Source organism: Lactuca sativa, chromosome 8 (genome assembly GCF_002870075.4).
Source record: "Lactuca sativa cultivar Salinas chromosome 8, Lsat_Salinas_v11, whole genome shotgun sequence".
NCBI lineage: Eukaryota > Viridiplantae > Streptophyta > Magnoliopsida > Asterales > Asteraceae > Lactuca > Lactuca sativa.
Window position 1 is genome coordinate 162,448,932 of NC_056630.2, and position 27,392 is coordinate 162,476,323.

Here is a 27,392-nt window from a genome sequence, read left to right on the forward strand (position 1 = left end):
CAAAGTGCAAAGCGTAATTTAATGGATTAGCACCAAATTCACATTTTCCTAAATAAATAAGATTGGGTATTGCTAAGAGTTTAGTTACTTAGTATTTATCATTAATACTTTTAATGAAGGGAGAATTATAGTCCTTGTCCTATCCATTTGGCTAACTACCCTCCACCAGTCAAGGAAGTGGTGGATGAGAGTGGACACCTATTAAACTGTCATTTTATAGGCAATAACCTTATCCCCCCCCCCCCCCCCTTATAAACCGGCTTCGTGAATGAGGCCTACTAATGGTAAGACGACTTGCTCTTATACATATATATATATATATATATATATATATATATATATATATATATATATATATATATATATATATATATATATATATATATATATAAATATTATTAACTTATAATAATATAAAGTATAAGGGTTGAATTTTAACATTTAAAATTCTAAGGGCTTAACTTGGAATTAAAGTATTCATAAGTGAAAACTTTTCAAATTCCAAAATTTGAGGGCAAGTTTTGAAACTATTCAAAACTAATTAATTCCATAAATTATGAGTTTAAAGTAGTTTTAATTAAAAACTCTTCAAGTTCCATAACTCCTCAAGTTATGGAAGACTTTAAACTATTAAAGAATGTAACTCTTCTTCTTTTGTAACTTATGGAACTAATTAAGGCTACACATTCTTATTATTTAATGAAGAGACTCTTGAACCTCCATAACTTGAGGACAAGAGTCATAAAACCATTTAATGAGGACAAGACTCTTCATTTTGTAACCTTTGCCAACTTTTATGAGTTTTTAAGAAACTTAAATGTGACCTTTCATGTAACTTGAGGACAAGTTACACAAACACATTTTAGAATCAACTCTAAGATTAAAATGGATTGAAAACACATAATCAATTAACTTTACTATTAATCTAAGCAAATCATATGAACAAAAATAATTCACATCAAACCTTTTTCATGTAATTAGCATAACTTTTAAACTAATACAAAACATGAATCTATTGACAACTATCTTTGAAATTGGATTAGCATGAACATTGCCACATCAAAAATAAGTTTATAAGTCCAAAAACATCTTAGGGTAATGTTCCTAGTCCAATTCCAGCCAAAACAATCGAATATATGCTGTCATGGGGTCCAACTCGTCGAGTGTATGAACCAACTCAGCGAGTTGGATGCTTTTTGCCTTTGACTCAACGAGTCTGTTGTGCAGACAGCAACAAAATTCGATTTTTCAGCTAAATTTGCAATTATAACAAGAAAACAAGCCTAGGCTCTGATACCACTGTTGGGTTTTAAGCATTCTAACACTCCTAAGTGTACATGCAACCCTAAATACATTGGATCTATGTTTTCTCTATTATACATGCAAATATGAATATTCCAAGGTATTACCCTATCTACCATACAATCTTTGATACTTGGGTAATAAAACAAGTTAGAAGACATACCTTGTTGATGTAGCTTGTCTTCATGAAGCTTAAGTGCCTAGTGCCCCAAGTGTGACACCTCAAATGGTTCACACAACACCATGAAAACTTGGAATAACCTTGAGAATAAGGATACTTGGTTCTCTCTAGTGAAATCGACTAGCCCTCTTGGTGTACCCACACTAGTGCCAATTTCACCAACCAAGGACATCTGTATATAGTGTGGAGACTAGGGTTAAATCCATGACCCTTCATTTCATATGATCCATGGGTTAAACACTCCATGGACTATCCATGAAAGCTTAAGCCAACCTAAATGAACTTGGCCCATCATACATATACATCTAAGAGTCCATATTTAGTTAGTTCCTTTTGATCACTAATTAATTATAAATTAAGTCTTGATCAATACTAATTAAATAATATTATTATATATTAATATATTAGAACTTATAATATATTAATATAAATCACTAGTATCCTTTTTCCTCATCTTGTCAATCCAATTGTCCCGATGCCATGCAACCTAAATGGACCATGTCAGGTCGGGTCAAGTCTTACCAATTATAGTTATGGACTTAGACATTAATCCAACACATAGTCCTTTTGGGTTGCCTTCACACATGCAACTAGACATGATGATTAATTGAGAAAGAGGAAGAATTTATTAATTTGATTAATAAATTGGAACTAATGATTTGTTAATATGTTATGAAAATAATATATTAATTAGTAATTATGTTACCAGTTAATATTTAATCAGAAATTAATTTGGAATTAATTTTGAGATTAAAAAAATTAATTAATAGTGTAGGGAATAAAAGTGCAATTACTCAATAGTTGAACAAAAGGGTCCAGAACCTTCCTAGGGGAAGGGTAGACGAATCTTAGTGTGTATATGTAAGATTATTGTAGAGTTTCTAGAATATCTTATCATATATGGATAGTTATAGGAGGTGGATAATTACCATAATTGAAATTAGGGTTAATCTATAGCATCCTTTGTGCATTATATAAAGAACCCTAAAGCTAGGATTTTCGAAAACCTTTTGAAAGAAGCCAGAGCCAAAAATCCACCTCCTCCTCTCTCTCATATCATCTTCTTGCATTTGTGTGCTTGTGAGCCATTAGAGATGTTACACTTGTGACACTAAGTTCTCAAGCTTCAAGATCTATAAGGGATTCATTGTTATTAGAGTATAACAATCAAGGTATGTAACCTAACCCTAGTTTTATATAAATTTTCGAAAATAGTATACCTCTCCTAGGGCTTCTCCTTTTGTGTTCAAGTTTGCATGTTCAATTAGAGAAAACCTAGATCCAAAGCATTAGGGTTGCATGCACATTTAGGAATTGTTGTTATGCTCAAAACCAATCAATAACATCATCCTTAATGCTAATCAAAGACCGAACAAGTGTGATCTCTTCTTTTGAAGTCTATGGAAGGGGTTCATTTGCTGCCATGTTTGAATTATATGAATAAATAACTCTTATGTCTTTTTTAAAGGCAATAAACATAATTATTATCATTACTTCTTATAAAATACCACAAATAACAAAATAAAACTCTAAATTACAAGCCTACTTTGGACCTAAAAATTATGTCTTCCTACCATCCAAATTTGGAGTGTCATATGTCAAAGGATAAAACCTTTTAAATAGAACACAATAAAAAAATCACCCCAAATGGATTTTATATTAAAGAGTTATGAATATTTAAAGTTAGGGAGAAAATGAATTTTGGTAAGCCAAATTTGTAAGAAAGTTGACAGATTTTCGTAGCTAACATCCCAAAATGATGTTGATTTGAAAAAAATTTAACTGATGACAATATATTTTCGCAGATGTATGGATGTCAAAAAGTCCCGTGGGGGCCCTGTCCCGTTTGAGGGAAAAAATTTTAAAAAATCGGGGGCGGGGGCGAGGGTAATAAAGGGGATTCAGGGGCGGGGGCGGGGTTAGGAAAGCAGAACATTTCGGGGGCGGGGGCGGGGACAGGGAAATAGGAAAATTTCAGGGGCGTGAGATGCACTTCCCTTCCCATTTGCACCCGTTGACATCCCTACGCAGATGGTCATCTACGAAAATTATGACTGTTTGGATCATTTTCCTTTTTATGACTAATTTTGGTAAATAAAAAAAAGGGTAACTTACAAGAATGGTCCCTATGGTTTAGGGTAATTTGCACGTTTGGTCAATAACTTATTTTTTTTAATCAGAAGGTCATTACTATTTGTTTTTATTACGCGTTTGGTCCCTATCTTACCTAAAATGACTATTTTGCCCTTAATTTTTTAATTTATTTAAATAAACACACCCTGAACCTATCCCCTCACTTACCTTATTTACCCCACCATTTTCCCTTATATAAATAATAGTCTTTTTAGGTAATGCAGGGACCAAGCACGTAACAAAAACAAACAGTAGGGACCAAACGCGTAACAAAAACAAATAGTAAGGACCTCCCATGTAAAAAAAAAAAGTTAGAGATCAAACGTACAAATTACCCCAAAACCATAGGGACTATTCTTGTAATTTACTCTTAAAATCTATTATGGTCATCTTTTTTTCTTCAATAATTTACGCTTTACGCTACACAAACCGTAGAATTGGTCTATGTGTTTTGCAAAAAAAATTAGATGTGATCCTAAAAAATTTCAACCTGCATGGAAAGATTAAAATTTTAAAATTTCTGTAATTTTGGTCCTAAATTACTTTAAAAAATGGTCCTAAATTACTTTAAGAAAGATCGTCTTACCCTTTCAATTTCAATTTCAAATTCATATATATATATATATATATATATATATATATATATATATATATATATATATATTAAAGATGACAATCTTTTTGAATAGTAAAGTTGGCAGCTGTTTGGCAAGAATGGCCCTTGGATGTGTTGTTTCCATTTTGTTTTTGTATCTGGGTATTTTATGGAAAATATTTAGTATACACGTGTTGATTATAGTTTGGTTTATCATCTTAAGATCCTTTTCACCGCTCCTTATCCAATATTACGGATCCTTTTCACCGCCTCCTTATCCAATATCTTTCGATTCCAACTCCATCCCTGTCACCTTTGATTTCTTCAAAATTTCAGATGAGCATCAAACACCATACCTCCATGGTAACCGCCCCATCATTGTTCCCTCGCCCAATCACATACGCTTGCTTCCACAGCTTTCTATTTGTTTCGGTCTTTTGGAGACGATCAGTCTCCAATTCCACCACCTCTCACCGATTATGTTCCGCTCCTCTTCTCCTCTCTCTCTCTCTCTCTCACCCTAAATCCAGACGGTGACCCATTTTCTCTTATATCCACCATCACTTGCTTTCGCTAATATCCACCTCCGACCTCTGATGAACGCAAATGGCAAAGATCTACGTGTCTCTTTCTTTTTGTTCACCGTTTTATTCTCCAATAACATACATACATTTCTTTCCCACTTCACTTTTAGGCACTCCGTTTCTTCTACATCAAACTCATACCCCTTATCCCTTCTCTCTTGCATGTCCCCCCGCTTCACACCACCCCTGATGATGAGGTACGTGGTCGGACAGTATGTTACCGATGGTGAGCCGCACACGAATTTCCATGCTGGTAAGCATTACCCAAATTGATTAAACGTGTTCGTCTTTTCTGTTTGTCACCGCTCTCTCGGTCAATAGGAAATCGGGGCTTACTGAACCGTTATCTACCCTCATAAACGGAAGCAGGTATGGCTATATTTACGCATTTTACATTTAATTTCGATTATTGTTTTTTTTTTTTGGTATTTAACATTTCAAGAGTCTAAGAGGGTGTTTGGTTTGCCTTTTCAAATGACTTTTTCTTTATCTTTTATAAAAAGTCTAAAAAGATGTTTGGTAAGGTAAAACTGACTTTTGAAAATGACTTTTTCTATAGTGTATTTTCAGTCTTTTTGAAAAGTCACGTATTCCTGACTTTTTCTAACTTTTCACCAACTAAAAATTAGAAATTACCAATATACCCTTGTCCACCCTAATTAACGTCATTCCCAGTTCACATTCACAGATACGAATCTCTCTTCTTGTTCTCTCCGCCGGCGACGCGTCTCGATCTGCAACAAACCGGTGACGCAACTTAGCTTTTCGCGACTCGACTTGCAACAAACCGGCGACGCCGGCGACCTGCAACACCGGCGACACCGGGCGATCTGCAACCCCGCGATCAGGTTTGTTTCTTTTCATTACAATTTCCGATCTCAGATGTGATTTCCGATCTCAGATGTTGCAATCTCTTCCTATCTATTTCCGATTTCCATTTGATTTCCGATCTATGATGTTACATTTGATTTCCGATTTCTGATGTTACATTTGATTTCCGATTTCCATTTGATTTTAGATTTCTGAAATTGATATTATATGTAATTGATTTGCTGTGAAAATGATGTGCTGTGAAATAATTGATATGCTGTGAAATTGATTTCCAAATTTTCCATGAACTGTTCTTCTCTCTAGCCTCTGAAACAATTGATATGCTGTGAAATTGATTTGCTGTGAAATGTGCTCCTACCGATTTCAAAATTTCCTTGAATTGTTCTTCTCTCTAGCATCTAAAATAGTGATTTGTTATTCTTGATTTCTGAAATATGCTGTCAAATAGTGATTATTTTGTGAACTTTATGAAAAATGAATTAACAATTAGTGAAATTGATGAAATATCAAGCTGATGAAATTTTTTGTTCATGGATTATGTTTGTGCTAACAGATTACTGTTTTGACATATTTGTTCCGAAAACCCATGGTAAGTTAAGGGTTTTGACATATTTGTTGTTTAAAAAAAATGCAATATTTGATAAAAATAATGTTAACTAAGATCATTAACAAAGTATTATCATTGTATATTGTTGAATGCTGTGAAATTGATATGTTGTGATAATCTATTTTTTCTGTTTTAATTAGAATTTTGATAAACTAATGAAATCATTTAGAAAGGTTAATGAAATTGGTTTGTTGCTTAAATGTTAATACTATATGTATTCACAGATAATGGATGAAAACAATACTACAATTGGTGATTGTGAAACATCTTTAAAAATGAAAAAACCAAAATTTGGGTGGGATAATCGTAGCTTCATGGTGTTTATGAATCCTACAATCCCGTACGAGGTGATACCAATAGTGATGTTTATGAAGAAGGTCCAAGTACACGTCGCACGAGCAATGATGATTTATATATGGCAGCGAGACGGGATATTATTGCACAAGATATAATCACATTACGTAGATGAATGTAATATTATCTATGATATTTTTTTATGAATTATTTACAATTTGTATGAACGTAATTTTAATATTGTCATGGTCTAATCCAAAAAATTAGAAATATTTTAATTTGTATGAACGTAATTTATATTTTACATTTATATGAACGTAATTCTAATATTGTCATGGTCTAATACAAAAAGTCCTCTTATAAATTATTTACAATTTGTATGAACGTACTAATTTTAATATTTTCATGGTATAATCTAAAAAATTAGAAATATTTTAAAATAAATTTATATTTTATATTTTCTAATAAAATGTTTATAAAATTATAATATGTGTTAAAATTTTTTTATATAAAATAATATATGTAAATTAGTAAATCAATGTAAATATGTAAACATGTCCTTTTTTGTCATTTTACATATAAAAGTTAAATCAAACACTTTAACTTTTGACTTTTCCAAAATATAACTTTTCCAAAAGTCCTTTTTTTTTTGCCCGACAAAAGTAAACCAAACACCCTCTAACTAAACCGAAAATGGCGCAGTCAGTTGTTGGATCTTCTCTTGTTTACAAATCTGTGTGGCCGAAATCGTCTGCATCATCATCACCTGTAGTCGCCTTCTCTGCGTCTCTCTATTTGTACTTTTGGAAAAGTGTATATTGTACATAGATAAGGTGTTCGATGAAATGTTTGTTTGTTTTTAATGACCGTATATTGTCTTTGTTTGATTTCTGTGGCAGATCTATTCAACCAGGTCATTACCTTGTGAAATTGGTTATTGAAGATTCATAAATTGAGGATGAAAAGGGATTTAGGTTTATTAAGAGAGGTAATTTATTTGGGCTTCTTGGGTCATAAAGATTATGTTGTTTTGTGTTTCATAAGTAGTAAAACAGTTTTCTAAAGAGAGGGTTGGCAATTGAATCTTTCTCTGTTCTATAATAAATGGCTGTTTTTCTTGGTCAATTTACAGATGCATCCAAGACAGGCAAAACGGATATGTTTGTTGCCAAACGGGGTATAAATTATTTCCTCTTATGGTTTGTTTTAGCAAATATTTAACTTCTTCTAAACTATATTTTTATGTGTGTTTTTGGTGTAATACATATACATCTAGACATTTAGTTCACACTCATTTCCAAAACATTTTGTTAATATTTCAAGTGGAGATATGGGTTGCTTTATGTGACCTTTTTGGTTATAAAAAAGGTGCAGCTCGATGTTCTTCATAAACATGTAGGAGTATTTGTGGTCCCTTTTTTGGTACAATTCCCCTTTTTTATCTTTCCCTTCAATTGATTGTTTATGTAATTAAGCATTTCTTAAAGTTGGACCAGAAATGTAATTAAATAGCATCCTATCATAAAGGTATATGTAGTCTGCCTATCTTATTTATTTATCTTAAGGATACAAGATTAAGAATATGTATGTAGGATAAGTGAAGACCAAGCCATATAGATGTGGAATAATTAGAAAACTGATCATGGAATTAGGTTGGATAACTACTTCAAATAGTTAGATCATATTGATATTATCTTACAAGATAATTACCCTTTTTGTTTGTCAAATGGTAGGAGTGTTAAAATAAAAAACAATGTTTAGTAAATTACTTGAAATAAACTTCGACTGTTTTTGTCTTCCTATCAATAGTATCTTTTTTTGAATAGTAATGTTTAATGGAGAAAACTGTTGCCTATTTACTTTTTATATTAGATCTACATGAGTCTAATAATTTGATTTTATAATTTTGATTCGACAGACACATGCGAAGCAGAGAGTGTCACCAGTTGGATAATATGATTCAGTTAACATTGGAATCATTCAAGTCGTTTCTACAGAAGAAGTTCTATCCAACTCTTTTTTATATACAAATGAAAATGGGTAATATAAAAAAATTCTATTCCATTCCATAATAAAATATAAAAAAACACATTTTTGCTAAATAATAAAAATTAACAAAATACATTCTCTCAGGAATGAATCATTCCATTCTATCTTTGATTCCTGTCATTGAATAGAAGGAGGTGGTGTTAAGATATTTAGAGCATGTTTTGAATGGAAGTGCATGTCATAATATAAACTTTATCAGACTCTTTCAGTTCGGATCTGCTTTCCGAACTACCTTCAGTCTTATTTACATCTTCATCATCTTCCAATTTTCATCAGGTAATGGGAAAGCTTAGGAAGAACTGCAACAGAGATGAAACACGGGTCGAATGTTGTTGCAAGTGATATACGGTTTCTCTTATTATGATTCTGATTCATTTGTCATCAATCATCAATCATCATCTCTTCATTTGTTTTTTGTGGTTTGTTACAGGAGGATTTAGTCTGATTTGTATTACATGCAATGGTCCTACTGATAGATGGTGTTTCAGGTTGAAATTTCAATTGTTGGTTGCTAGAGATGATCAATTCACCATACCATTGTTCATTCACCTGGTATGCTTAATACACTACTTTAGTGCTGACAGGCGACACGGGTGGCGGCATAGGCGGAATACTATTCCACCATATTCACCGCACATCTGTTGCAGTTAACCACCCACACAGGTACTCCGTGAGAAAATAATGTCAATGGAACATGAAGTTCCTGGAGGCGAGAAAGACATTGTTACACTTGACGCATAGTAATTCTTACTCGATACTTACTTATTTTTCCAGATTTCATGCATTCAATTCCACTCCAATCTTACATATGGAATTAAATTACATTGGAATCCACAAAATCCTATAAACTATTTCTCATCTTTTAGGAAAGGAATTATTCATAAGATAATAAACTTGGAAGTGTGAGTTCAGTTCTTGAAATTGTCTATTCTTGGTAAAAGCTTTGATTACAGTGTACAACTGTTGACCTCTTAACACATGTTTTCTTAAATAAGAGGCGATATATTCATTACTAGAGAACTCCCAAATCTCAAGGTATGAAGCATTGTATAGATCAAGTACAAGTTCAGCTTCTACAACTTTTTATTAGAAAATAAGCTCAACAATAAATATTGATTATCACATTTCACAATCGATCAACTTGCTGACATCGCTGTCGGATGACTCAAATATGACAGCTTCTTAAGGGTGGATCTTCATCATGTATCCTTGTGGTTATATGCATTTTTAACAAGGAAACCAACAACATTAGCAAAAAATGGCCGGTTTCACCCAATAACCATTTAACTAACTAATTTACTTTTATGTGTATTGTTATTGCCTTAGCTATCTTTTAGATAGAAGAGAACGCATGAAAGTCCAAAAACCAACTGGGTGGTGCCTACAGGTATAAAGGACCATGTGGAAGACATGAAGTCAAAATGGAATTGGACCATGTTTGGTTCCGCCTTTAAGAATGGAATGAGTTTTCAAATAAAATTAATTTCTTTACAGTTTTAGGACCAAATTTCCCCTGCACACTGTTATTATATCACAACAATGTATCATTTATAAAATTTGCTTTGATTTTTTGGTGATTACCTTAATTTTTTTTTTCTATTTTGTTTCCTTACGGATGATTATTTTCTTATGCTAATATTTTTGTTGGTGGTTTAGCAATGATCACATATATGTGTGTTGGTGGTTGTTTTCCACAACAATGCATCACTTATAGCATTTGCTTGGTTTTCCTTTCGGATAAGCTCATTTATATTTTTGTTGTGGTGACTTTGCTTTTATTTGATACTTGTGTTGTCATTTTATCAAATGTTTTTTGAGCTAGCCAATGTTATACTTAGACAACACTTAATGAGGAAAAACTCATTAAGTATTTGATCCGTGGAATCCAGCTCTCCAGTTCGATCCCATCAACCAAATGATAAACCCATGAAGTATATATATTTCAATAAACAGCTTATCCGATAACAAAAAAATTATCTATGACGAAACAATATTACTACCCCATAACAATACTCAAACTATAAATGAATAGTTGATCAAATAACATTTACAAAGAACAAACAACGGAAAAAATTGTCGTTCATGACCCCGCAACGCGGGTCTCCCCGCATAGTTTATATTATTTTAGCATTTTCTTAACATTAAATTTATAATTAAAAAAGAAAAAGAAAAAAGAAATAGGTCTACCCCCACAGATGCCATCCTCTCTCTCTCATTGGAAGTCAAGCTGAAATTGAAGCTTGCACTCACTATTGATATCGATCCCTCTCTGTTTCTTCTTTCTCCTTTCTTTCATTTCAGTATCTTCTTTTCCTTTCTTTCACTTTTCTTTCCATTTACCCTTGTATTCCTCACATATAGCCTAGAAACAAAACTTGAACTCAATATGAAATGAAAATTCCAAAAAAATACTAAAGTTAAGCTAAAATCATTGACGCCCTTCTCCGCCTGAAATCAAAGCCATAAATTAAAACCATAATCGATACTTGAAATCAAACCATGTAGGATGATGGTGATTAAAAACATCATGATTCGGTAAATAAAAACCAAATGCTAAAAGATCAAACTTGATGACTTGAAAAAACATCACAAACTCAAAAAAGTTTGTTCACTGGCGTATACCTCCCTTACCTTCTACACCTTTTCTTTTTAAACCCAATTGAACCCTATATCATCGGTTTCAACAATACCTTTATAAAAGTTTCTTCTGTTAACTCCAACTCCCTTTTTTCCGGTTCATCGGAAGGGGAGGTGGGGGTGCCATCGAAATTGAGTTCTCCACCAACTCCATTGGCTAAGTTCTTCCTACGATTCATATTGGAGGATGCTTCTCAGAAATCAGGGCCAAACGATGGGTTGTAGTGAGATTTAGTTGTCAGCAACGTCGATGGTGGGGGTTGATTGTCGTAAAAAATGAGGTGAGGGTGGTGGAGATGGATGATGGTGGCGATGGTGGTGGTGAAATTAGGATGGTGAACTCTAGGGAAGAGGGATAGAAGGAAGAGAACCAGAGCTCATCGGACATGAATTGGAGATTTTGGGTGTTTATGTGTTAAACAAATGATTGTGTTTGTATCCTTATAAATATGTGGTTGTGTTTGTATGTGTGAGAGAGATGTGTCGATTCTTTTCTTTTTTATTTTCCAAAAACCAAAACGACATGTTTCTTAAATTTGGGATTAAAACCGTTAAAAAGATAGGAATTGACTAAAAACTTTTTTTTTTTTTTTTTCGGTATAGACATCCTATTTGATTTTTTTAGATTTTTTTATTGGTTAGATTTGTATTATTTTCAGCAAAATAAATTATAAATAATTTATTATAGGTAATTTTTAATAAAAATGTTCCTAATATATTTGATTTTTCAAAAATTGACTTTTGGTTAGAGTCTCCTTACTTTTGTGTTATAGTCTCCTAAACAGACAAAATTTCAGAAATCAGTCATGTCAGTATTTAATAAAATGCCAAGTTGAGGAAACTTTCCAAAACGATTCGAAAATGGACTTTTGGTTTCAAAAAGTTGAAACTTTGGTCCTTTTAACATTCTGTTAATAAACATAGTTTAATTATATATAAATTGACCTGGTTATCCTTTTATAAAACCAAACACTCGCACACCTCTATACGTTCTCCTCTTCTACCCAAGATGGTAGGATTTGAATTCTTTATTATTGTATGCAACTCTAAAGTTGGACAAGTATGTACACTAAAAAAATGTGTTCTAGAGCTTGCATTCTAAATGAAATCATATATGAAATTAAAAAACGTGTTCCTGAATCGATTTCTGGTCAGCTTTTTTAAGGGGAAGAGATAAGATGAAGGATTTATAGGCTCTTTTTCCTGAATCAAAACGTGCTCTTGATCTTCCGGTGATCTTCATCAGTCGATTTCTAGGGTTTGTGTATCAAGAGAAGAGAGAACATGATCGATTTTAAGGGTTTGTTCCTGAATAAAAAAACGTGTTCATATTCATCAGCCAATTTCTAGGGTTTGTTCATCAGCTGATTTCTGGGGTTTGTTTATCGAGAGAACAGTGGAGTTTCTTGGCAAATCATTTTCATCTTGAACAATTTTATGAGTTTCAAGGTAAATCATGTTCATCAAGAACAAGAGCAAGAACTAGAACCTTCGATGAGTTTCTGAACATGAACACACAACACATGAAGATCTGAGTTTTGTTAGATTTCTTGAAAAAGTACACATGAATACATGAGATCTGGGTATTGTTTAGATTTCAAGGAAATATCTTTCAGAAATTGTCTTTGTGCTTAACAAGGATATATTGGTCATTTTCTTAAAGAAATAACAACTCCATTTGGACGGAACGCTAAAAAAATGACCAAAAGTGCACGTTTTTCAATTATATGTCCATATTTAAAACGTTTTTGAAAGTGGTTTTTAATCTGTCACTTTTTAGAAACATAGGGACCAATTGTGAAATTTTGTAAAATTCTCGAAATATATATGGAATGGTAGAATATATTGCAATGAGCTTCATGTTTGCAGCATTTAGGGGTGAGAAAAATTAGCTTCAGGTGCAGAGACGAAATTTATAATTCACTCTTTCAGCCAGCATTTCTACCATTGATAGGTAAGATACATCTACAATTAATTTTCTCTTGAAGTCAGTTTCTCTGTTTTAATTTTTTATTTAAGTATTTGTGTTTAGATATATTAATGAGTTCTTCTTGATACTCATTAGGTGCTTTTGATCGATAATGAATCTTTTACCTACAAATCTACAATAGTTCATGTTTAAATTCATCTTTCTTTCTTTGGTTTGTTCTTCAGTTCTTCTTTAATTTTTGTTATTTACACTCATATCCATTATTGGATAATTCTCCCCAACTTACAACAAAAAGTATTTTGTTTTATTTACAATAATTTATTTGTAGAAACATATGAAAGAAGGTATTGTCTTCCCGGGCTGTCTTGTGTTTAAGGTGTCATTAGTATATCTTTTAATAGATTTACTGTCGGGATCTAATAGGTTTTACAACATCAAAGACTTCTAGTCTTGTGGACTTCATTTCTTTTTAAGGTCGTGGTTCAAATCTAATTGGAAATATTGATTGAATAGATATGTTGTTAAAAACAAATGTTTTACAAAGTTAATATGTATTTTAACCAAAAAAGTTATGATAAAAAGAAACCAAAATAATAGACAACAATGGGTTTTAACAAAAATAAATAAATTCTTTTATAGATAATAGATACAATATGTTTTAAATTTTTGATCTTTTGCATTTGAAAAGTAATACAAAGTATGAAAAAAAAATCCTAAAAGTAAAAAATTACACGTTTATGTATTTGGAGCTTCAAGATGTATAAATGTCGACATTGACCTTTGGATTTATGTTGTTACTGTCGCCATCCTTAACTTAGCCTATCTCCTGTATTCGTTGCTGCTCCCAGCCTCTTTCCACTATGGTATATGTATAATCCTTTTGGTCTTCACTTAATCCCTGGTGTCAACAGTCAATGTTGATTGTAGTTAACCACTATGTTGTGGCCTTCCTTTGCCACGCCGTGACCCTCATACGATCAATAGACGGGCATTCCTCAGTCATCACGTCGTGGTGACCTAAGGCCATGTTGTGCACACTAGATTTCCAACAACTTAATGGGTTAAGCCATTTTCTTTGGTTTCAAGAGCTCCGAAGCTCATATCTTTCTGAAACATGGTCTAAAAGGATAAAGTTTCCAACTTTATCCATTAGAACCACCCTAAATGACAAAATCCCAAACCCTAGAGCCAAATAAGGTTAAATACCATAATGTCTTAACCATTAAGCCCTTATTTCGAAAAGGTCATTTACCCACCCACTCCATAAGAGTTTCTAATACCAGATCTAGCATAAAGATGGGTGCTTTATAGACATGCATGTCTAACGCATGTCTTGAAGCCATAATGGGTCAAAAATATGGATTTTTGATAAAAAATCACATGCATGGCTCAAAAACTTTACACTTTAGATCCAAACCCACAATCATACTAAATGTTAAAAAGATTCATAAAGTTGCAACATTTATGAAGTCTTACCTTCCAACTATCAAGAACAAGAAGATTAAAGGCTAAAACTCAAGATCTAGCAATCTAGCATAATAAAAAAAACCTAGTCTTGGACAATTACAAAGGTCCAGAAAAATGCTAGGGTGAAGAATGGAGACCTGTTTGCCGGATCTTAACTTCCTTCTCTTCTTTCTCTCTTCCAAACTTCCAAGAACACCAAAAGGGGCTTCAATGATGGAGGAAATATGTTAGGTTTTTCTTTATAGCTTTAGGAGGCTGATGGAGGCTCAGAGTGTGTAAACCCTATCCTCTTCATTCCTTTATATAGAGGTCCAACCCGGAAATCTAGGGTTTCATTAAAATCACCTATCACGTAATGGCCACCCAAGAATAAAGATCCACTACGTTGTGGCCACCCAAGAATGAAATTCAAAGTTTAATAAATTAGCTCGTACCTGACACAGGTGTTATAATATATATATATATATATATATATATATATATATATATATATATATATATATATTTATATATATATATATATATATATATATATATATATATATATATATATAATGATTATAATCCACTATAATTGTACGAATTCATAATTAAAAATGTCAGATTTCATAGTATTTTATTGGGAAAAAACATGAATTTTTTAGGGTAGTCGCATACGCTCCACCTGCAATTTTAGTAGAAAAATATAAAATCATATCTTTTATATACACTCATTATTTTTGGGCTATGAACCGAAAAATTAGGCCACAATCACAATCCAAAACATGGTTTTGTAGCAAGAGGATTTCAAGTAGCGGATGGGGTCTAGTCATATGCTATTTCATCGGCTGAATATTTTTTGAAAAAGTGTTTTTTTTGCCTAAATTTATAAATTTATCTTATTTTTGTCTTTTATTTAGAATAAAAATAGTAACTTTTTTCAATAGTTGTGTTAGGCTAATTTTATATGTACCCTTCAATTAATTACATTTGTCTATTACACGTTTCTAATACTATCTAATCTATGCTAATATCATCCTTCAGCCCAATACTCCTAGCATGTTTTTAACATTTGAAGATTAAATAAAGGAGTTTTATTTATGAGTAATGTTACTGTCTTATGTTAATTGTTTAACTATTGTTTCATTTTGCATGTTTTGACTTCCAGAATAATTGAATTTGTTAAGAATAATCGAATTATTCAAATTGTCCACAATCGTTCATATGTTGGAAGTAGATATGAATGAAGATTGTCGTGAATTGGAGCGTAGATTGTCTAAATGGTATTAGACATGGCAAAAGATTGTTGCGACGTTCATGAGTGCTTATGAACTGGTTTTGAGCATTGGAATAAACCCGCGCTTGCTAGAATCACCTTATGGAATATGATATAAAAGGGTGATCGCAAGACGATAATATCATATAGTCTTAAAACCTAGATATATGGTTTGTTATTTGTTAATTGGTTGTACATTGATGATGCGAAAACGCATCAGTAACTCGATGTTATAAAATGCATTGTTGTGTATAGTTGATTAATGAATAAGTAAATGCATATAAGTCGAAGTTTATCTGTAACTTTTATCCTAAGAAGGTAAAAGCAATATCTTCTGATGATATCCTCTTCACTACAATTTGTCCTTCTTCTACACGATGTCTAATAAAGTGGTATTTTCTGTCGATGTGTCGTGATCTACCATGATCTCTCGGTTCCTTGGTCAAGGCAACCGCTCCTTCATTATCACAGAAAATCTCCATGGGTTCCTTTATGGCGGGTACAACTCCAAGATCACCGATGAAGTTCTTCAACCATATTGCTTGCTTCGACGCTTCGCTCGTTGCAATGTACTCTGATTCGCACGTTGAATCAGCTACCGTTTCCTGCTTGGAACTTTTCCATGTCATTGCTCCTCCATTCAGGGTAAAGACCCAGCTCGACTGCGAACGGTAGTTGTCCCTGTCGGTCTGAAAGCTAGCGTCACTATACCCTCTCACCTTCAAGTCATCACTCCCTCCGAGGACTAAGAACCATTCCTTCGTCCTCTGAAGGTACTTAAGAATATTCTTCACCGCAATCCAATGGGCTCTGCCAGGATTCCCTTGATATCTGCTAACCATGCTCAAAGCAAAGGCTACATCAGGGCGAGTACAAGTCATAGCGTACATGATTGAGCCAACTGCGGAAGCGTATGGTACTCGACTCATTTCTGCTATTTCAGCCTCGGTACTCGGACATTGAGTCTTACTCAACTTGGCATTACTTTGTATCGGTAATTCTCCCTTCTTCGAGTTTTCCATACTAAAACATTTTAGTACCTTCTCTAAGTAAGTGTTCTGACTAAGTCCTATTAGTCTCTTACTTCTTTCTCTCACTATCCTTATTCCCAAAATGTAAGAAGCCTCTCCGAGGTTCTTCATAGCGAAGCACTTCCCGAGCCAGGACTTAACCTCCTGCAGAGTCAGGATGTCGTTTCCTATGAGCAATATGTCATCGACATATAGAACGAGGAAGCTTACTATACTCCCACTGGCTTTGACATATACACATGATTCATCTTCGCTTCGTACAAATCCAAACTCTTTGAGTTTCTCATCGAAGCAAAGATTCCATCTGCGAGACGCTTGCTTAAGTCCATAAATGGACTTCTCAAGCTTACACACTCTATTCGGATGCTTCGGATCCACAAACCCCTCTGGCTGAGCCATGTAAACATCCTCAGCCAACTTACCATTAAGGAAAGCGGTCTTGACATCCATTTGCCAAATCTCATAATCATGAAATGCGGCAATCGCTAGCATCACTCTAATAGATTTTATCTTCGCAACTGGTGAGAAGGTCTCATCATAGTCAACTCCGGGAGTTTGAGTAAAGCCCTTCGCGACCAATCGCGCTTTATATGTGTGTATGTTTCCATCCACGTTGGTCTTCTTCTTGAAGATCCATTTGCACCCAACGGTCTTACGTCCGGGCACATTATCAACCAAATTCCAAACTTGGTTATCATTCATGGATTGGATCTTGCTATCCATTGCCTCTTTCCATTTTGCAGACTCCGGGCCTGCCATGGCTTCCTTATAGCTATTAGGTTCATCAAGGTTTATCAGTGTACCATCACTAATATACGTGTCCCCTTCGGTAGTAATATGAAAACCATAAAACTGGGGTTGAACTCTAACTCTATCGGAACGTCTAAGAGGTAAGGACTCGTCAATCGGTTCAACCGGAGTTTCCTCCTCGGGTTGAGTGCCAGCGGTAGAGGTTCCTTCATCTATCGACTCTTGAATCTCTTCAAGCTCAATTTGCCTCCCACTGTCTCCTTGGCTTATGAGTTCTCGCTCTCGGAAAACCCCTCTCCTCGCAACGAAGACAACATTGTCCTTCGGTCTATAGAAGAGATATCCAAAGGATTTCTGCGGGTAGCTGATGAAAATACATCGCTCACTTCGAGGTTCGAGCTTGTCGTGAGTATCTTGTCTTACGAAAGCCTCGCAACCCCAAACCTTGATATGTGCCAACGAGGGAGCTTTCCCTGTCCACATCTCGTGAGGTGTTTTGGCAACCTTCTTAGTAGGGACTCGATTAAGGATATGGGCGATAATCTCTAAGGCATACCCCCAGAAAGAGATAGGTAGTGAAGCACGACTCATCATAGAGCGAACCATATCCAATAAGGTTCGATTATGCCTTTCTGCCACACCATTCAATTGTGGTGTCCTAGGTGGCGTCAATTGTGAAACTATTCCACACTCCTTGAGATAATCGTGGAATTCAAGACTTAGGTACTCTCCTCCTCGATCGGATCGAAGCATCTTGATTAACCTGCCCAATTGATTCTCCACTTCATTCTTGAACTCTTTGAACTTTTCAAAAGTTTCTGACTTTTTCTTGATTAAATAGATATACCCATATCTACTATAGTCATCGGTAAAAGTCACGTAGAAGCGGTTCCCATCCTTCGTGGTTGATCTAAACGGTCCACATACATCGGTATGTATTAGGTCCAATAGACCCTCACCCCTTTCATACGTACTTGTGAAGGGTGACTTAGTCATCTTTCCAAGTAAACAAGACTCGCACGTGTCATCTTCCCTAAGTTCGAATGACTCCAACACTCCATCCTTTTGGAGTTGGGCTATGCGTTTCTTGTTGACATGTCCAAGACGACAATGCCATAAGGATGCTCTATCCATACTATTGGAAGAATCTATGTTCAAAACATCATTTCCTAAGTTATCAACAATCATAACAGTTTCATATATTCTATTACATGGTAAAGCTTCAAAATAAAAGACACCATTTAGATAAGCTAAAATAGAACCATTCTCATTATTAAAAGAAAATCTAAAACCTTGTCTAAACAAACCATGAAATGAAATGATGTTTCTAGCCATTTCTGGCGAATAGCAACAATTGTTCAAATCTAAACATAAACTATTCCTAAGCACTAAAGAATACACTCCAATCTTGGTCACATGCGACGATCTTCTATTCCCCATGATTAGATTGATCCTTCCTTGCTCCACATCCCTACTTCTTCTTAGTACCTGCACATTAGAGCAAATGTGGTAACCACAACTGGTATCAAGAACCCAAGAAATAGCATGATTAGAATCGTTAGATTTAATTGTGTATATACCTGCGAAAGATGGCTTGATCTTTCCTTCCTTGATGGCTTGCAGGTACTCTGGGCAACTTCTCTTCCAATGTCCTATCTTGTGGCAGTGGTGGCACTCTGCCTCCTTCGGGTTAGGGCAGGGTTTAGCAGGATCAACTTTGGTCCCACTAGAAGAGGCACCATCTCGGGCTTTAACCTTATGATAGTTCTTAGACGAAGCCTTCCTCTTCTTTCCCTTTTCTTGTCCAATAGCCAAGACAGGAGCAGCAGGCGGATTGGGAGTTGGTGCAACAGACTTGTCCTTGAAGTTGCTCTCAGCGACCCTCAAGAGACCTTGGAGTTTGCTTAGGGTGACCTCCTCTTTGTTCATGTGGTAGGTCATCCTAAATTGATTGTAGCTCGGAGGCAAAGATTGAAGCACCATGTCGATCGCCAAGTCTTCCCCAAAGTCAACATTTAACTTGCGAAGGCGGTCGAAATACCTTTGCATCTTTTGCAGGTGCACGGTAAGAGACTCTCCATGACCCATCTTAGCGGAAATCATGTTAGTGAAAATCTCATAACGCTCTTGTCTCGCGTTTTGGTGGTATCTCTCCAATAAGTCTTGATGCATCTCGTACGGGTACATGTCCTCATAGGACTTTTGGAATTCGGAGTTCATGGTGGCTATCATGATGCAATGTACCTTCGTTGCATCGCACTCATGAATTTCAAAAGCGGTCATTTCAGCCGGAGTAGCGATTTCAGGGTTAATTTTCTCGAGCTTCTCATCGAGGACATACTCCTTATCCTCATAGCGAGCAATGGTGCGAATGTATCTTATCCATTCGCTAAAGTTCGTCCCATCGAAAGTGACCTTTTGACAAAGGCTCATCAATGTGAAAGAACTAGCAGCAACGTTGTTTGCGTTCGACATCTACAAATAGAAAGGACAAAGATAAATTAGAATATGAATCCCTAATTATCACCCAATAAGAAAAATTAGGGCTAGGATCCAACAACAATATTTACATATTAGAAAAGGGATGCCGTAATCCAACATGCAAATAATATGAAGGTAAGTGAATGACGATTCACTAATTCTCCACCATAAAAACATAACTTTAAGTCCTAAATGTATTGAGAATTCCTAGGTTCGGATGAGATTCATTGAAACTATTCAATGGCATGTTTAAATCTCGATATGCCCCTCTTGTTTGTGACTGGGATACCGAGGATCACAAAGCGGGTGTGAATTACCATGCAAATTCACATGGTGCCTTCATTGTAACAATCACCTATTCGATGTGCCGGTAAACCACACACGCTCCATCAAACTATGATAAACAATGAATCACCATTCGCCACCTTTGCTTAGAACCAATTTGTGTGCCGGTAAACTACACACGCTCCACTAACTTCTTAGCAAGGGTACAAAGTGTAATTTCATGGGATTGCATCAATTCACTTTTCCTAAAGTAACTAAGATTGGAAAATTTTAAAAAATATGTAGTTACTTTGTATTTCATATTATACTTTTAATGAGAGGATGGGGTTGCCCTATCCTACCCGTTCGGCTAACGACCCTCCACCGATCAAGCAAGCGTTGGGTGTGAGTGTACACCCATTAAGCGCCATTTTATAGGCCGCAACCTTATACCCACCTTATACATCGGCTTCATGAATGAGGCCTACTAACGGTAAGACTAGCATTTAGTTATACATACATATATATATATATATATATATATATATATATATATATATATATATAAATCTTGTAATATTATATTAGTATAGGGTTGTATTTTAAACTTTTTAAAAATCTAGGTTTGAAATTTAAATTGTCTAAATTAAAACTTTTAATCACAAAACATAAATTTCAAAACTTGAGGATAAGTTTTAAACATTTAAAACACGGAGGATCAAATAACAAATAATCTCAATTAACAATTAATTCCATAAATATCCATATTTGATTTATTTAATGATTTCTTGCAAGATAATTACCAATTTAATCAAAATAAATAATTAATTATCACATAAGGAAATTAAATATTTTATTAGTTGATAAATGTCTTTAATTAGATCAAGATTATAGTCATATATATCAGAAAATCGGATTAAGATTGATCTAATATGATAAAGGCAAGTTTCCATAAGATAAATATGAAGAAATCCCGAATCTGGCCCTTTCTGACGCTCGAACTCATCGAGTTCCCTACTGGACTCGTCGAGTCAGGCCAACTCGTCGAGTCCACCATGGGACTCGTCGAGTTTACGACACAGAAACACAAAATTCGAAATTTGCAAACAAGATTCAAACAAACAAGCAACAATTTAATAGAAACCAATCTAGGCTCTGATACCACTGATGGGTTTTAGCCATAAGAACTTTCCTATGTGCGCATGCAAAACCCTAATGCTTGGATCTAGGTTTTCTAATTAAACATGCTTTGAATCCAAGACTTCTAATGACTAATTAGGTATAAAACAATACAAAATCAGATCTAGAAGTTTACCTTTGAATCTCTTGTTTTGACCTTGTTGTCTTGGAGCTCTAGAGTCACAATTTTCACTCCTCTAATGGCTTACAAACACCAAATAGCAAAGAAAATGATTTGAGAGAGAGGAGAGGGAAGAAATTCGGCCAGGGTTTCTTTCTTCTTAAGAGGTGCCGATTTTCCCTTGGCCATAGGGTCTATTTATACTTGTAGACTCCTTAAGGGTTTCACCTTAAACCCTAGTTGGATAATCCTTTCCTTAAAGCAATCCAAATCCTTACCTTAGATAAGCCTTAGACGATTTTGAGCTATCCCAAGCTCTAGAATCCGTCCAATCCCTATCCCTTAAGGATTTATAGTCTAAAGTGTAACTATCAAACAATTGACAGTTTATACCCTCTTATTTAATTAATCTCTTTAAGTCACCAAATTAATACTAATTAATTTATGACTTATATTAATCAAATACCAATATTATTATTCCTTATATTATTCTCATAATATATTAATAATATTTATTCTCTCATAATAAATCATCCTATCAAGTTGCTATGGTGAAGGCAACCCAAAAGGACCATGCACAATCGGGTCAAATACTTGCCTAATATAGTTGCAGCCTTAGACACTATTCCAACAAATATACAATTCGATTCATGATAGCCTTAATTCAATACTTACTTCCGAAAGTATGGGCGACTGTGGAATTTTGAATAATCAAATCATTCGGGAAGTAAACATGCAAAGTGAAACACAATAATAAATAATTAACTATGGTCTTAAACCTATTAAAAATAAATAAATCTCTATTATTTAATCACCATAACAATTACGACATTATTCATTGTATAATGTTTCAAGTAATTAACTAACCACTTGAATTAAATGTCAGTCATGCCATGTTATGAACATGCATACTATGTCTCTCTATGGTCCTTCATTTATGAATAGATCAACTGGACATTATTCCAATGATGCTCATTTCACAATTCCATATTCTTATCACTATCCAAGATATGATGGAATTTTGACTTAAAGTGAATTAATCTACTATGATATCAAGATTCCAAAGTCTCAAAGGCTGAGTTTTTTGATATTACAGAATATACCATTGAAACTTTGTTACAAGAAACAATTTCATGGTAATGAAGGTTCTAATTCAAGGTACACTTCTTGAATACTTCTCTTGCATTAACGTTTCCAACTCACATGTAGATTTTTCAAGTATCTCCCATTATGGAAACAATTTCATACTTCCATATAACCATCAATATTGATCAAGAACCATCTCAATCCATAATGATGTTACTATGGTACGTCCAAAATGAAAACACACTTTAAATAATCCTCAAGCAACCAGTCTTTTGGTATAACCTTAGAATGTTCTTGACAATTGTTTAATAACTTTAGTAACAAAAATTTCTAGTTGTTTTCTCTCATAATGCTTTGATCATTTGAAAAATTAGAATAATTGAATATTATAGCATATGTAATTGATCCTATATTCGAAGCATATGAGACTCGATTCATTATATCTCATATAAGGATCTGATATACAACGGAGTACGCCCTGCATACCAAGAGAGTACACTCAGAGTACTCTGATGTTGACCAAAAGCGGGGCGCTGAACGCATACGCACATCATACCTCCAGGTACGCCCAACATACATAACCCAATCCTAAAACTCCATTAAGAGCTTATACCATTAAGCCCTTACGTCCAAAACTCAGATCCAAACCCAAAATGATGTCCTAAGTCATAAAGTTTCCAACTTTATGATTTTGCATGGCTATAAATTGCTTAATGTCCAAAACCCTAAGTTCTTATCCCAATAAGACATCATAACTCTTGTATGGAAGGGATAGAAGGGCCAAAATCACATTTTTATGGTTCATAATAGCTCCGTAATGGATAAAGTTTCCAACTTTATCCATTAGAACGATCCCAACAAACAAGATCTTTTCTTTAAGTCTCAAAGGGACCCAAAAGTGCATATTTTTCAACTTAATCCATTAAATACAAGTCTCCAACCTTCAGATTTGAATCAAAATGGTGTTTAGATGGATAAAGTTTATAACTTTATCCATAACAATGTCACAAACTTTCAAGATCTAAACATTATGCACTTAAAGTGACCAAAATATCATAACACCCAAAACTAGGTATATCTAACAATTTCATCATTAATATTCAAACTTTATACTTCTAGAAGAAAGATCAAGATGAACAAATTTTGGATCTACTAGCTCCAATGCAACGAACACTTCTTCAATGAGTTCCTTCTTCTCCAAGGCACACCGAGAACACTCTAAAACACTTAAAAGCACCTTCTTTTTGCTTACAAGGCTCAATCTAGGCTTAGGGTTACAAGAGAGGGTGTTGGAGAGGTGGAGGCTGAGAATGGAATGGGTTTGGGGGACTTAAGGAGCTTAAATAGGGTTCAAACCATGAAAATAGGGTTTGGAAATGGATCGCATATGCCCATCGTACTGAATTTATGCCCAACATACTAGGGATGCCCTAGAATGACCAACGTATATGTTGAGTACGCTCAGTGTACGCGACTCAACCCAAAACCACCCTAACTTCAAACGATCATAACTTGTGTGTTCCAACTTTGTTTTCGACAATCTTTATATCCACGTAAATGTATTAAAGAGCTCTACAATATTATCTAAATATCCTGGACTAAAAACTTCTCGAACAAAAATCCATATTTCATGCAAGAACCTGTCGTATGACTTTTCCCGTTTTACCCTATGACTCTAAAACACAACTCAAAGGTTTAGATCTCATAACCAACATTACCTCTTTCCAAAAGGTCTAAACATTGCCTGCTTAAGGCCCAAAGACTTTACACAATCAACTTTCGGGCCACGACCCTGAATCACAGAATGAAAGTGAGTTGGAGATGGTTTATGTGAGTCAAAATGTTATCACATAATTATTGGGATCTCAAATGTAACATTAATACATAGTCATTTTGATGAATGCGAAGAGGGCATAGTTCCATTCCTGTTAATAGATTTATTAAATATTGATAAATTTTCCAACATTTCCACAATTGATAAAGCAATAAAAACACAATCAAACACTAACTTGTGCAAATATCATCATTTATTTTCTAATTTTGATTACTAAGAATCTTATTATCTAACTTCAAAGCATAGATAAAAATACATATTTATTCATTAAAACTTATAATTTGATTTTTATTGAATATCACATTGAATACCGATTCATACGTGGCAAAACAAAAAATTCTTTGAAATGTCCATCAACCGACCAAAATCTGAGTTACTAGATACTATTTTGGCTTTACTTTTGCAGATATTTTATTAGTTATGGAAAAAGTGAGACACTTGGAAATAACGCTCAAAGATATACAGCTAGCCACCAAAAACTTTAACAAAGAAAATTTCATTGCCAAAGGTGGATTTGGGAGTGTTTATAAGGGCGTACTCCAATTATCTGATGGTGTCATTGATGTGGCTGTGAAGCGGTTAGACCCTGAATCAGGACAAGGAAACCATGAATTCATGATGGAAATTACAACTCTTTCCTGTTATAGACACAAAAACCTCGTCTCTCTGGTTGGTTTTTGTGACGTCGACAAGGAAAAAATACTTGTTTATGAACGTGAGACTAATGGAAGCCTTGACAAATATATAGGAAACCCAATCGACCTCAATTGGATTAAACGTCTGAAAATAAGCATTGGAGCTGCTCGTGGCTTAAATTATCTTCATGATGAAGTCGGACAACAACATAGAATTATCCATCGAGACATAAAGAGTGCAAACATCCTGATCAGCAAGAACTGGGAAGCAAAGGTAGCTGATTTTGGATTATCTAAAATAGCTCCCGCAAATATACAATACACTTTTCTTGTAACCGCTGCTGCTGGCACATACGGCTATCTAGATCCGGTGTATCATCATACTGGAGTTCTAACAAAGGAATCAGACGTTTACTCGTTTGGGGTGGTGCTATTTGAAATCCTGTGTGGAAGATTGGCATATGAAGAAGGATATGGTTTTCTTGGTCCATTGGTTGAACGTATGTATACTACGAAGAAATTGGATGATATCATTCTTCCTAATTTGAGGAAACAAATGAGTCTAAATTCGCTTAACACATTCGCAGCCATTGCATATCAATGCTTAAAGGTAAATCGAAGTGAACGTCCAAGAATGGCTCAGATCATTGAAAAACTCGAGAACGCATATAAAATTCAAGTAAGTTTAATTACTTATGTTGGATACTTAATTTATGTTCTACATGGTTCGATATAACGTATAACTTATATTTCAATTGTTATATTTAATTTACTCTGGGTACGTAATTAGCTGTACTTTTGTATCTTCTTTTTTTGCAAGGCTTCTCTCAAACCAGCAGAATTCGCTCGAGTTGGAATATGGGGAACTAAATCTAGTGGAGGTCCCCAAAATATTTGGGAGTTCATGCTTAAAAGAGATCATAAACTGAAGATGATAACTATTGATCATGGTGTTTTAATTTACTCTCTCATGTTTACTACTGAATCAAAGGGTATTTTGTACACTTCCAAAAAGGCTGGTGGTTGGAATGGTGGAGAAACAGTTTCTGAGGTCTTAACAAACCCTAATTTTTTATACATTTAATTATTAAGAGTTAAAAGCACTATTTTTTTTTTTTAACAATATGATTGTCGGACTTGGCTAGGTTATGTTTGAAGATGATGAGGAAATCATTGGCATCAATGGAACAGTGGGGGTATCAACAGGGCAATATGCTGGTTACACAGTAATTTCATCACTATCATTTCTTTCGAACAAGAAGACTCATGGACCTTTTGGTCGAGTAACAACTAATCCTTTCTCTGTTCCATTGGACAAAGGAAATTTTGGTGGACTTTATGGCCTTGCAGGCTACTATATTGATGGAATCGGTGTCTATATGAAGGCTTCTTCTGACGAAATCACACAGGTTGGATATTGGGGAATTAAAGCGCCTGGAGGTCCCCAAAACCAGTGGTCTTTCCAACTGGAGAGAAATCATCACCTGAAGAAGATAACCATAGATCATGGGGATCTCATATACTCTCTCATGTTCACTACCGAATTTAGGGGAGAAGAGAAAACTTCTAACAAGGCTGGTGGTTGGAAAGGTGGAGACGTAAAGTCTAAGGTACCGATCTCACTCAACGTATATGTCTAGAGCTTCGTTGTATTTGTTATTTTTTTAACCTGATATTGTTTGCTGTTTTGGTTGACTTGTACTTTTCCTTTTCCATTTCTCGATTTGTGGCTCAGGTTACTTTTACGTGGGACGAGGAAATTACTGCTATCGAGGGAACAGTTGGTGTCTCAAGGGGAACCTATGCTGGTATTACGATAATATCGTCACTCACATTCATCACCAACAAAAAAACGCATGGACCTTATGGTAGTGTAACAGGGACCCCTTTCACTGTACCATGGGGCAAAGACTCATTTGCTGGATTTTTTGGCCGTTGTGGCTATTATATAGATGCCATTGGTGTATATTTGAGAGCTACTATATAACTAATTACTAGGTCATGCTAAGGGTAAGGAATAAAAAACCTTTTGTAGCTATGAAATGTTGGGATCCTTTCACACCTTTAATTTGTTACTATAAAATGTTGGCATCCTTTTCACATTGACTTTGTCATGTAGAAGCCTAAGTTTTTTTTTTATTTTTTT

The 27,392-nt window shown here is 34.6% G+C and overlaps 1 protein-coding gene and 2 long non-coding RNA genes across 6 annotated transcripts; all 3 read left to right on the top strand.

Moving 5' to 3' along the window:
• Nucleotides 1–5,228: 5,228 nt before the first annotated feature.
• On the top strand, nucleotides 5,229–6,837 carry LOC111908573 (uncharacterized). Its single transcript, XR_002855906.2, has 2 exons — nucleotides 5,229–5,643; nucleotides 6,458–6,837. It is a non-coding gene; the product is annotated as an uncharacterized LOC111908573 (long non-coding RNA).
• A 322-nt stretch (nucleotides 6,838–7,159) lies between these two features.
• On the top strand, nucleotides 7,160–10,162 carry LOC111908584 (uncharacterized). 4 transcript variants are annotated; one of them, XR_006185422.2, is made up of 6 exons: nucleotides 7,160–7,295; nucleotides 7,427–7,515; nucleotides 7,660–7,704; nucleotides 8,446–8,567; nucleotides 8,853–9,779; nucleotides 9,914–10,162. It is a non-coding gene; the product is annotated as an uncharacterized LOC111908584 (long non-coding RNA). The 4 variants fall into 4 exon arrangements; XR_008225347.1 differs by having other exon boundaries at nucleotides 8,853–9,239; nucleotides 9,351–10,162; XR_008225346.1 differs by having other exon boundaries at nucleotides 8,853–8,914; nucleotides 9,007–10,162.
• A 2,863-nt stretch (nucleotides 10,163–13,025) lies between these two features.
• On the top strand, nucleotides 13,026–27,348 carry LOC111908583 (probable receptor-like protein kinase At5g18500). The gene is made up of 5 exons (XM_023904404.3): nucleotides 13,026–13,167; nucleotides 25,018–25,925; nucleotides 26,067–26,297; nucleotides 26,392–26,856; nucleotides 26,982–27,348. Exons 2-5 carry the CDS (start codon nucleotides 25,032–25,034, stop codon nucleotides 27,231–27,233), a joined length of 1,842 nt encoding a protein of 613 aa, XP_023760172.1. The 5' UTR covers nucleotides 13,026–13,167; nucleotides 25,018–25,031; the 3' UTR covers nucleotides 27,234–27,348.
• The last annotated feature ends 44 nt before the right edge of the window (nucleotides 27,349–27,392 follow it).

Coding starts and splice junctions, on each gene's coding strand:
- LOC111908583 (XM_023904404.3), top strand. CDS start 25,032: ATGGAAAAAGTGAGACACTTGGAAATAACGCTCAAAGATATACAGCTA. Junction 25,926..26,066: donor AGAACGCATATAAAATTCAA/GTAAGTTTAATT, acceptor TTTTTTTGCAAG/GCTTCTCTCAAACCAGCAGA. Junction 26,857..26,981: donor GTGGAGACGTAAAGTCTAAG/GTACCGATCTCA, acceptor TTTGTGGCTCAG/GTTACTTTTACGTGGGACGA.